A 13,006-nucleotide genomic window follows, 5' to 3' on the forward strand; every position below is an offset into this window, starting at 1 on the left:
CTACAGCACCATTTTCTTCCTACTGAATAACCTGTCCTTTCATAAGAACTGTTGTCTTCATTGAAACCTCTTCCTCCCCAAACCTCAAAAGCAGATGTGGAGAGAAGAAAAATGATGGTTTTAAACAAAAGTAGATGTTTGAGTAAAGCAGGGATAGAGGAGCCCAAGGCATAGGAACAACTGCTAGGCTTTGGCCCCCACAATAAAATATTTGAGGGAGCTGGGGCTCCCCAAAGTTGATGGGCATTCCAATTCAAATAGAGTGTGTGCGCTGCATCATGTGATTGATTATGTGGGGCAGGGCTTACCTGGGTCCCCACAATATTTTTTTTCAAGTTGGCACTCCTGCCCCAAGGTGTTGGTTTTTTTAAAAGAAAACAAAGAAACCTGTTTTAACAAGGAGAGCTAGAGTAGATGGGTATAGCATAGAAGATAACACAACAGACCCTTTCCAACTCCCTTCTCGCTGTACAATGGTTCTTCGGGTTAAGTACTTAATTCGTTCTGGAGGTCCGTTCTTAACCTGAAACTGTTCTTAACCTGAGGTACCACTTTAGCTAATGGGGCCTCCCGCTGCTGCTGTGCAATTTCTGTTCTCATCCTGAAGTAAAGTTCTTAACCCGAGGTACTATTTCTCGGTTAGCGGAATCTGTAACCTGAAGCATATGTAACCTGAAGTGTATGTAACCCGAGGTACCACTGTACTCAAATCTTGTTTAAAACTGCCACTTCCCCCCTCGGTGTCACCCCTGCTCGCTCTATGCAAACTCCCGCAATTGTTTAAAATTGCCACTTTCCCTCCTGTCAGTATCTTTCCATTCCTGCTTTACTCACACCTCTGAGGTTGTTTAAAAATGCCATTTTCCTCTTAGTGTCACTCTACCTCTACTCTTCTCAAACTTCTGCCTTTGTTTTAAACAGTTATTCCCCCCCCCCCTTTTAAGTATTTGTCCCTTCTCACTGTACTCAGATTTCTCTGTCGTCCATTCTTCAGCTGCCAAATGTGAGGGAGATAATGGATGCAAAGCCCTCAGTATTCCATAGTGCTTTACTCAAACAGCTGCTGTTGTTTAAAAGCATCCTTTTCCTCTCAGTTCTTTCCATCCCTGCTTTACTCAGATATCTGCCATTGCTTTTAACTACAATTCCCGACCCCTCTCAGGGTTTCTCCTTTTTTGGTCCCATGCTATGGCCACTGCTGCTGTGCCTTCACTCTTGCTTCCCTGCCCTACCCTGATTTCATGCAAATCCAGAATGGTGACACAACAATGGCATTGTTTCACTTTTATTAAATAGAGAGAAATTCCTCTACTATTTCTTCATCTGATCTTGTAAAGCCTCCTGCCTTCTTGGAAGACTTGTTTTCAGCTGTTAGTCTAATAATCTAATACTTACTAGCCCATTCATAGGTTTTGTTTCATCAAGTTGAGCTTTTGATATGCTTTATGTTTCTAATTAACTGAGTATGTATATATATATTCAGCATTTCAAATGCTATGTTAGCATTTGTTTCATATGCTCTTTTTTTCTAATTTATCAGCTTCAGTTTGTAGCACTTAACAGTCCCCATACCCCCTTTAAAAGGATCCTGTCCCCAAACTCCCTTTAAAAGGATCCAAAAGAAATCGGATGTCCCTTGATAAATGTTTTGCTAGTATCTGAAACTACGCCTTCTGATACCTCCTGAGAATCATTTATAAGAATGAGTACATTATAAATGGTTTCATTTATAGGAATAACTTCTGGGTTCATTAATTTAAAATATTCAGTTTCCACTGGCAATCCCCTCCTTCTCCATATAATTCCATCGCTACAAGGTTATGATCAGCATGTGAACCTGTTTCAATACTGATTGGTAATACCGCTGATGTAACCCAGATCAGATCAGCACTTGAATACAAATCATGTAATATTGAGTGCAATGTATAATCTCTCTCTTCTGTGTTAAAGTATCTCCAATAATCTATTAGCAATCAATCTTTCATGTTTATACATGCTTTTTTTTCAGGATCCCAGCTTTGTTTATGTTTCCTTAGAGACTTTCTCTAGGCTCTGTGATCTGTCTACTTTAGGATTTAAAATGCCATTCATATCTCCTGCTAATAGGTTTTCATGTAATGCGAACTTTTAAAATTTAGTTTGATCATTATTCATTATTCAGAGCACAAATTCTGCAGTAATCATACCCAGTGATCCAGGGATAGGCAATATAACATAAATCTTCCTTCTGCATTCTACTTTCCATTCATTATTTTGCGAATATATAAAAATAAGTCTCTTGCTACATTTGTACTATAGGCTTTGGATTCTGTTCCAGCTATTCTATTTTAAAGTACATGGTCCTTTCATTTTCTTACGTGTGTCTCCTGTAAGCAATGGATAGCTGTATATTTTAATTTCAACTTAGAGTATACTTGCTTCCTTTTAATCATATCATTAATACCTCTGTTGGCAAAACAACCACCTTATTTTATACACTTTCCCTTTGAAACAGCTTCAGTGACAGAAATTCCTAATGTTAGAGATCATTCAGGCAATTAGATATTAGATTAGATATAAAAGAAGATAAAGCAGCCTTAAATTAGTTAGGATGCTTTTTGTTGGCTAGAATGTGCTGACCTACTACATAGTTCATTCCCTTTTTTTCTGGTGGGATGGTATGCATCTATGAGTAGAAAACATTGCAAAGAGTGTGTGCATGCAATGCTAGATTTATGCTTTTTTAGAAACCCAGATATTATGGTACCAACATCCTGGATTTTTGTTTTTAACAAAACAAAAAACTCAGATCATTTTTGAGTTTTTAAATAAAATACACCTGGTCTTTCATGTATACATCTTTTAACATTTGATGGACCACACAGAGAGTTTGTACTAAGGAAAGTTAACCCAAGCACAATATGTGAGAATTGGCTCTATGACTTCATTTAAAGACTGGTGCCTTTAACCTTTTTAGTAAACCATCTAAAACTACAAGTTAATACTCACATGTGGACCAGAAAGATAAATGTTTGGTTTTAGCAATAGTTGGAAAGTGGAAATATATTTAAACCTATTTTCACGTAGCCCTGTCTCTATGTAACCAAAATCCTAGAACATTCACCTCCAAGAAAATTTGAGAAGAATCCACTTGCAAGGTGCAGAGAATAGCTATTTACTGTATTTCTTTATGTGTGTGCTTTGGGAAAGATTTGGGTGATCTTAATGATGTCAGTGTTAAATGTCAAGGTTGGAGACCTGCTGTTACCATGTTGTAACCTTGGTAGCTGCTTAATGACAGGTTCTGAAAGGCACTCTCTTTTAGTATACAGTGGTACCTCGGGTTACAGACGCTTCAGGTTACAGACTCCGCTAACCCAGAAATAGTACCTCGGATTAAGAACTTTGCTTCAGGATGAGAACAGAAATCGTGCAGCAGTGGCACGACACCAGTGGGAGGCCCCATTAGCTAAAGTGGTGCTTCAGGTTAAGAACTGTTTCAGGTTAAGAACGGACCTCCAGAACGAATTAAGTACCACTGTAGTAATAAGAGCAGAAGCAACCCCCATCAGCCACTAGGTGGTGCTGTTCTATATTCCTAGTGCTTAGCTAAGGTTCTTCTTGGTGTGTTGGCTTAGAAATGCTCCCATAAGGATCAGTGTTGCGCTAGAAGTCTGTGCTGTCAGTTTATCTGCCAGATAAGTAATAAAGTGTTTTGTTCCAAGCCAATATCACAGTATTTATCAGGGCCGGATTTAGGTTTGATGAGGCCCTAAGCTACTGAAGGTAATTGGGCCCTTTATATGTCCTACTGTCCTTTGTCAACAACAAATTATTGCTGTTTTTGTGTTGAATATATGTTATAGGGTAATTTATGGACCTAATAGGTATCTAAGCCATTTGCAAATAATAATAATAATAATAATAATAATAATAATAATAATAATAATAAATTTTATTTATACCCCGCCATCCCCAGCCAAGGCTGGGCTCAGGTCGGCTAACAAGCAATAATAAAAACAAGTTGAATGAATACAACTTAAAAACAAGATTAAAATACAACATTAATATTAGATAACAGTTACAACAGCTTGATCTACATTCAACCGTGCTGCACTGCAGTCTGCAGCTACATGTTACATGTTGCCATGCAACTAGTCCATGCAGAATGTAGGCACCATATATATAGAAATGAGCAAAGCAGTGATATTTTAGGGAGCAGGCCAGCAGGCAGGGCCCATTACTAGGGGCCTACACAACACAAAACACTGTGGCTATACGTAGGTTTTATTTTATTTGTTTTTTATCTTATATTTTGGAAATGTACATCCAGGTTTTTTTCCCTTTAATTTTTTTGGTGCCCCCCAAGAGAGTGGGGCCCTAAGCTATAGCTTGTTTAGCTTCTACGTAAATCCAGCACTAGTATTTATAGATGGGGCCTATGATTTAGGTGGACTCATTGTTATTCGTGTGGGAAACAACAGATTCTGGCTGCCTGGAGGTTCTGCTACTACGTGAACAGTAAACTCAGCCGAAGTCAGCTACAGATCACATGCAAGCCTACAGGTAACTCCAGATATGGTCCATTTACCCGAACCCTACACCATCCTAAAATCAAGGACGAGTTCCCTAAAGTTCAGCATCCCTTTATTAAATACATTTAAGTAAAGGAACGTGATTGGCAGTCGCTCTATTGTCATGGATTCCTTTGGGAAAACATTTGTGCTTGTGACGGAAAACTTTCTGGAACTATAATGCTGCTTTGGGAATACTACCACTCCTTCCTTTTTCGCACCCTTCCTTTCTTTCTTTGATCTTTGATCTGTATTGCTGTTATTACATACTGCTTTTTGTTTTAGAAAATGAAAACAATTACAGAAAGAATGAACAGTAAATGGAGGTAAAAAAACAAAAATACAAAAACCCTTCAGTTTATTGAAGATGGAGGTGTGAAATAAAGACCAGGGAACTGAAGGTGGGTAGCTGAGGCCTGAATATTACAAAAAAAAAAATCTTTCCAGTAGCACCTTAAAGACCAACTAAGTTAGTTCTTGGTATGAGCTTTCTGGAGAAGACAGAGAAACCAGTAGGAGAACACTTCAGTCTCCCAGGACATTCTATACAAGATCTCAAAGTAGCTGTTTTACTACAAAGGAATTTCAGAAATAGACTGGAAAGAGAAGCTGCTGAATTGCAACTTATTACCAAACTTAAAACCATGGAGAGACCTGGTCTGAACAAAGACATTGGATTCTTATCTCATTATACATGACAAAGCCATTTTTCTCCTTCTCACCCCTTGCTTTTTCCTGTAAGACCTATTGCAGTCGTTAAGAGTCGTCAACAGGCTCATCACAGCTATCTGCCAATCACCCATTCCCACCACCCTTCTGAGTAATACCCCTCCCCACCTTCTCACTATATAGAAGGGTCTGGTAACTTCTGTTTCAGTGTATCTGAAGAAGTGTGCATGCACACGAAAGCTCATACCAAGAACTAACTTAGTTGGTCTTTAAGGTGCTACTGGAAAGAATTTTTTTTGTTTTGACTATGGCAGACCAACACGGCTACCTATCTGTACCTGAATATTACGTAAGTTTAGGGTCATTTGGCCATCGTAAACTGTGTCTGGATGGAAATAGCTGAAATGTCTGCTCTTGGAGGCAGCTGTGAGATGATAGTGACAATGACGGGGACTTGGATGTATGGGAAGCCATGTCTGTAGCGTACTTTATCGGTGAATTTGCTTAGAAATAGCTCAAAAACTTCATTATAGATTTTTGAGATTTCACAAAAAAGCTCAACAACTTTGGAAAAATACCCAAAGAAACTTTTTTTGTCCTGATTTTTGCCTTTGGAAATATGGGGACCCTATTTAAGCTACTCCTTCCTGGTGTAATAATCATACTTTGCTGCTGGTGATCAGAAGGGGTGGGTGTGTTAGGCTAAAAGGCTTTCTTACCAGAAGAGTGCACAAGCAGACTTTTAACTGCAGGCCTTTCCCTTCCTGCCATTTGCCCGCTCAAAATCACCTTGCCCAAGCTACTTCTATCCCTGCAAAGACAAAGATACTGAGATCCCATATTTCTGGGATGCTGCCTCACATCTCTGATATGCTAAGCAAGCTGTAATCCAATAGACTCCCATCACTTCATGTGTTTAGGAAAGCCCAGAAGACCTGCTGGTCCCTGCCTTCTGCTGATGGCTTTCATTATTGCATACTGTAGTCTGGTAACTTTTGGGGTACAGGATGTTCATGGTTTATTTTAACTAGCTTTTTGTGTTTCTGCTGTTGTGGAATTGCATTGTATTTTCATTGTACGCCACCTTGGGAGTGTTTTTCTTTCTTTAACAATGTCATTATAAAAGTTCAACTAACAATTAAAATACATAAATACATTTCCCCCCATGCCAAGCAAGCAAATTGGCAAATTGTAGGTACTTTTGACTGGACAAAGGGCAAGAAGATGTTCAGCTAAGAAGATCATCCCACTGCTATTTTATCTGCTCCCTTATCAACCTCTGAAGCTGTTTCTCAAGTAAAATAAAAGGTGGGAGGAACTGTGTGTAAATGTGTAGCTAGGCACTACGAAGAAATATCCAGACAAGAATAAGCAACATGTCAGTGTGTGTGTGTTCTTGAAGATCTAGTCTGAAGAAGAGCCCTGTGTAAGCTTAAAGCTGCCTTAATGCATTGTGAAACGTGAATGGCTACTTTGGGACAGAATATACTTTGATCTACTGTCAGGGTGTCTTCCATCTCCCCATGTGGACTGCAGCACTATCAAAGAGCGCGCAAAATCCACTAGGATGATTAGGTAGCCAGCTGTCGTCTCCCGCCTTTGTTAGACGTCGAAGGGCTTAGCCGTCACCCTCTGGCAAAGAGGGCGGGCCGCTTTCCTGGAAAATAGGTATCGCCGCCGGCTGAAGTCATTCCCTGGCAAGGAGAGCCCGACACGCGCCAGGCCCAGGTTGCACCAATAGCAGCAGCAGCAGCAGCGGCAGAAGAAGAAACTGCCCTTTGCAAACAGGGGCACCGCGCCGTGGGCGCCGCCCCAGCAGGCGAAAGGGAAGTACCGCGGAGCGCTCCCCATCTGCAGCAGCGCCCGGCCCTCGGAGGCGGGACGGGGCTCCCCCCCCCCCCCTGCAAGGCTGCGAGGCGGGAAGGAAACCCGGCGCTTCAAAGTGCCCATTGCCCTCAAAGCGAGCGGAGCTCCCGGGCCTAGCAAGGCGGAGGCGACGTCCCGGGTTTGCGGCTCCCATTCCAGGAAGGAAGGCAGGAAGGCGGAGAGGGCAGCTCCCGCAGCAGCAGCGACGGCGACATGGACTCCCCTACGAACACCCACGAGATGAATGGGCTGACCGCGGAGAACGGCGACGCGATGCCGCCGGAGCAAGTAAGGAACGCCCCGGGGGAAAGGGAGAGGAGTGCGCGCGCGCGGAACGGCTTTGCAGTCGCCGCGGGCTATTGAGCGCGCTTGCCGCGAGTCCGAGGGAGAAGAGGAAGGCAGGCGAAGCCGCAGGCGACGGGGAGCTGGCGTTTCAGACGCCGTGCGCCCTCAGGGGCCTTGTTTGTTTCCCGGGCGGCAAAACGGGCAGAAGTCCGCTCTGGGAGGCAGCTGGCGGGGAGGACGGGGACTTAGAGGGGACCTGTCTTGCCTGGCCTAAAAGCCTTTAGGAAAGCGGTGAGGTCAGTGCCAGCCTGGCTGCTGCTTGGCAGGGATTTCCCGGAAATCTCAGCCAGCCTCCCACAAATCTCGGCCTCCAGGGAAGGGCAGGGAGTAAACAGCGAGCGCGGCTTCTGGGCGACGGAGGAGGGAAGGAGCCTCTGGGCCCAGGCTGGCAGGAGATTTGTGTTCCCTAGTTCTGCTGCGCTCACAGCTGCTTTTGCATAGTGTAGCTGGGGCAACCCCGGCAGACGGGTGGGGTACAAATTATTATTATTATTGCCCATCACTGTCACAGTGAAGAGTGTTGGAAATGAAAATAGCCCGAAAGACGAGGAGCCAGAGGATAGCTTTCTTCTACTGATCTACAAAAGAATGTAAACAAGTGATCAGGTGACATGTAGACTTCAGAATGAGCAGAGACAAAAGGTGTGGAGCGGTATCCATGGCAACAGAACCTGATTTCACTGAAAGTCTGTTTTGAAGCACTGGCCCATCCTCCTAGATCAGGGGTCTGCAAACTTTTTCAGCAGGGGGCCGGTCCACTGTCCCTCAGACCTTGTGGGAGGCTGGACTAGATTTTTTTGGGGGGGGGGAATGAACGAATTCCTATGTCCCCCAATTAACCCAAATATACATTTTAAATAAAAGGACACATTCTACTCCTGTAAAAACACACTGATTCATCCATGACAGGTGGCCACCCAACCTCTGTATAAAAACCTCCAAGGAAGGAGAGTCCACAATGCCTTGTGGGAGCCTGTTCCACTGCTGAACAGCTTTTACTGTCAGAAAGTTTTTCCAAATGTTTAGTTGGAATTTCCTTTCTTGCAATTAGAAGCTATTGGTTTGAGTAGTACCCTACAGAGCAGGAGAAAACAAGCATGCTCCCTCCTCCATGTGACAGCACTTGAGATATTTGAAGATGGCCATCATATCTCTTCTCAGTTTCCTCTTTTCCTGGCTAAACATACCCAGCTCCTTCAAGTGCTCCTCATAAGGCTTACTTTCCAGACCCTTGATCATCTTCGTTACCCTCCTCTGCAAGCATTCCAGCTTGTCAACAAATTTTATTATATTACATTGGTACTGTTTGCCCTGCCCTGCCCTGCTCATTTTGTTTTGATTTTCATACAAAAGCTTGCCCTTCCTCTTGTCAAATTTCCTTAGATCCAATTTCAGTTCCCCTTTACCTCTGATGTGAGATATTGCTGCATGGGGAGCTGGTATCCACTTGCTCATTGGAGCTGTTTGTCCTGCCTGAAAAGGGCAGGAGGTCCTTTGTGCTAGGGTGCACCAGGGCTCAGCCCTGGCATTTATTTTAAGTGCCACAGCTCAAAGCAACACACAACAAAGGCAGAACAGATTCAAAGCCATAGATTCCAAGGCCAAGCCTTTGGCTTCCTAGTCAGCTCCTGCTCCCACCACCAACTTCCTCCCCTCACCCATTTCCACTGGCAAGTGCAGAAGACTTGGGAGAGGGAGGTGAGGATTTCTCTCATTTGTATTTGACTTTAGAGAACATCAATAAGATGTTCTCTTGTCCAAACCTTAGAAATAAACCCCTGTTTGTCCCCCAAGTCATCTGCTTTGACCCTAGAGTTTGGAAGAGATTTGGGGGTGGGGGGATGTTTCTCATGTTGTTAGAATACTCCAAGGAGGGGATATGTGCTGCTGGGTTCTCTTCCTCAGAAGATTAGAAGCATTTGTCCCTGGTGATTTGTTGAGTAGGTTTGTGGACACTTGAAAATGCCTGTAAGTCACAGAATGCATTTCAGTTACTACTGAGCAACTACTGAATCCCCCCTCCCCCTTCATAGATTCAAGAGAAGGGCTTTCAGTTCATAAGCGTGGTGTTTCAAGACAGTCTCCTCTTTGTCTAAGAAAATTTAAGCATAAGCCTATCAGAGTGGGAGTTCTCATCATAACCACCTTGAAAACGGATTATTGGCTGGTGGCGAATCCTCAAATTTTTGATTGGTTTCTTAGTTCACCTTTTTTGGGGAAAACGTGGTTGAACTTGTAGTTTATTTTGCAACTCTAAGCAACTTTGGGTGGCAGACATTTTTTTGATATGCTTTAGTCTGGTTTCTGGTTTGGCCCTCAGACCAAACTTTATTTGCTTTATTTGCCATGGTGCATGAGTGGTGCCTGGAGGCTGAGGAGTAGCAAAATCTTTTTGATTTTACTGGACCTGTCAACAGCTTTTGATCTAGAAGACCATGGCATTCCACTTGAGTACCTGATCGACCTGCCAAGAGTTAGGGGACTGCTTTTAAGGGGTTCCACTTCTCTCTGATGGGACAGTTTCTGAAATAGCCACCGGCCAACTGTTATTTTTAGTTCTCTGCAACTATCTGCACTTAAATGGTTTTATCACAGCCGTTTTTAACATCTGTATGAAACCGTTTGTAGAGAGAGCCTGAAGTTTTGGAGTGCAATGTTAGCAGCATTCTGTTGACACTCACCTCTATATTCTTTGCATCCAGGAACACCAGGCTTAGAGCATAAAATGAGATTTGGTGGTCATGGAAAATTGAATGAAAACAAATAAGCTGACACTGAATTATTGCAAAGAGGAACTAGAAGTAGTGATGGTTTGAGAATTCTAGAATCTATGGAGATCCACTGGTGATCACTAGAGTCGTAGCCCTGATAGTGACCAAGTACAAAGCAAGTGTCATACTGCAGATCATATTGTCCTAGGATAGAGAAGTACCTGTTCAGCACTCCTGAACAACTTACGAGGTCTGTGGTACTTTAGGGATCACCTGAACCCTTATATCCCAGCTCTGTCGCTACGATCACTGTTGATTGTGTCCTGAGTTGGGGAGGCTCATCTGATGTCGACATGAAACCAAGTCTTTGTGTTATCACCCCAGTCCTGTGGAAAGCTCTTCCAATAGATATTCGGCAGGCACCTTCTGCATTAACTTTTAAATGTCTGCTGAAAACTTTGTTATTCTGCCAGGCTTATGCAGACAATTAGGAACAATATTTTTTTGGAATAGCTAGCTAGTAATTTGTGAGAGGGGATTATCTGGTTTTATTTACAACAGTCTGTATAACAGTTGAAAACTGCTTTTTAAAATTAAATTTGGCATATAAGTATTTCTTTTATAAACAAACTAATTAATAGGCAAGGGTTAATTTCTAATTAACTGGCAAGTGGTAGCCTACATAACTCCAAGCATCCTGTTCACACCCCCAAGCTCATTTTTCTTCCCCTGCCCCACATGAGAGTTTTGAGTAACTTCTGATCAGGTGTGAAAGTAAAGAATGGACAGAGTGAGTTAAATATATAACAATTACAATCAATCAATCAATCAATCAGTCAATCAATAATTTATGGAAGGTTTAGTTTTGCATTTCCCCCGCCCAATTCAATGCGTTCTGAAGGCCGGTGGTAATATTAGTTGGGCCAGAAATGCATACTTGCATACCAAATTTACCATGCAGAATTAAACAATTAGGCTTACCAGCTAACTATTTTTTATTATATATACATTTTCATAAGGCAGCTGCACACAGTTCAGTGGTTCTCATTTGTATGAAAGCAATCGCTAGCAGCACAGAACTGCTAGTCTGGTAGAATTTGACTTTCAGCTAATTACTCCATGCGTGAAGGCATTAGAAAATGCTTGTGTGTCATAACATTAATCCTATGACTCAGATCCCTGCTTATATTCTGAGCTTATGCAAATGTAGGTCTCTGTGCAGGCATGAGTACTTCTGCAACATAATAGTATGCCCACAAGCCACAGCAAGATTCTGCTGGATATGATTTTTCTGGAACATCTTCCAAGAGAATATTCCTGAGTAAATTAAGACCTTGACATATAAACAGGATATAAAATGTAAAGGCCATATTTTGAGAAACTGCCATTCATCTCAGGAAGTCTGACCCACCGATGGGAATGTTTTCACATGTGGATCTACTATAATGCAAGGACACAACTGCACTGCTGTGAGTGCGAAATGCAGCAATTTCCCTGCAAACCTTTCCCTATTTCTTTGTACATGAGCTTCAGGAGTACTGTTTCTGGAGTTTGCATAATCAGGATCCAAATCTCTGAATACTTTTTAAAAAATGTTTTGTTTGCTTGAAATTCTTTTCAAAAAAGGAGATTTTTAAATATGTACTTTTAACGGAATGGCGCAAGTCCTCTCTATGTTGAATCAAATGTTTGTTATCACAGGGTGGGGTTATTCATTTAAAACCACTGAGCTTCACATTTGAAGGCCAGGTGCAGCCTTGGCATAAGCAAGTCTGCAGCTTATACTTTTCCCAATGAAGTCACACATGCAGGATTTTGGAGTGAGAATGTCTACATGTTACCTTCCTTATAAAACAGAAGCTGGAAATGGTCTCCATGTGATGGGAGTCTTCATGTACTGTGTGCAATCATCCATCGCATAATTATTCTGTAGTGAGTTTCTGTCTCAGCACCGGCCATAATAATGTGTTGCTGGCATAGAAACTCTCTGTGTGATGTGAAAGAATCAAAAGATCGTTAGGTACTGGTGTGAATGGTCCATCGTGTCACAGCTGCTTCTATGTACCTTCTTTGTGATGAAGCTATTTTGTAGACAGGTCCTCTAGAGTGGTTCTGCACAGTTTTAATGGCCTAACTATCTGTTACTTTAAATCTATGGTTTGGCAGAGCATCAGCGTTACAAACCATTAAACGTGGAAGTCTCCATGGGGACCATGTAGAGAAGCAGGGAAGTGGGGTATGGTCCACATTTCTTCTAGATTCTAGTCAAATATTTATAAATGAAAATCTTCTCATTGTAGTATTTTTCCATGTATAAGACTAGGTTTTTCCCTTTAAAAATAATGTCAAAAATTAGGGGGAGTCTTATACATGGATACATCTCCTCACATTTTCTTAAATCTGAGTCTCCAAAAATGGGGCATCTTATAGATGGAAAAATACGGCATTTAAATCATACTTTACCATAGGCCTACTAGCTTCCCTAGTGCAAATTCCTATCAAGAGTCTTCTTGTTGTTGTTGTTGTTTAGTCGTGTCTGACTCTTCATGACCCCATGGACCAGAGCACACCAGGCACTCCTGTCTTCCACTGCCTCCCGCAGTTTGGTCAAACTCATTCTGGTAGCTTCAAGAACACTGTCCTCTGTCGTCCCTTTCTCCTTGTTCCCTCAATCTTTCCGAACATCAGGGTCTTTTCCAGGGACTCTTCTCTTCTCATGAGAATTAGAGCCTCAGCTTCAGGATCTGTCCTTCCAGTGAGCACTCAGGGTTTATTTCCTTTCAGGATGGATCGGTTTGATCTTTTTGCAGTCCATGGGACTCTCAATAGTCTCCAGCACCACAATTCAAAAGCATCAACCTT

General features: G+C 42.3%; 1 protein-coding gene and 1 long non-coding RNA gene across 4 annotated transcripts in view; both read left to right on the forward strand.

The window, feature by feature from the left end:
* Positions 1-13,006, forward strand: part of NINJ1 (ninjurin 1) — a 455,488-nt gene that overhangs the window by 423,986 nt on the left and 18,496 nt on the right. For 2 of the 3 annotated variants that reach the window (XM_083727090.1, XM_083727088.1), the window contains exon 2: positions 7,277-7,376. In XM_083727090.1, the coding sequence (XP_083583216.1) occupies positions 7,302-7,376 (75 nt within the window). In that variant the 5' untranslated portion in view covers positions 7,277-7,301. Of the gene's footprint in view, positions 1-7,271; positions 7,377-13,006 lie in introns of all 3 variants that reach the window. The other variant, XM_083727089.1, reaches the window with a different exon arrangement.
* LOC310838995 overlaps positions 1-13,006 on the forward strand; it is a 170,343-nt gene that overhangs the window by 128,608 nt on the left and 28,729 nt on the right. The gene's annotated exons all lie outside the window — the stretch shown is intronic.

The sequence above is a fragment of the Podarcis gaigeae genome (genome assembly GCF_964106915.1).
Source record: "Podarcis gaigeae genome assembly, chromosome: 2".
In the NCBI taxonomy this organism is placed as follows: Eukaryota; Metazoa; Chordata; class Lepidosauria; order Squamata; family Lacertidae; genus Podarcis; species Podarcis gaigeae.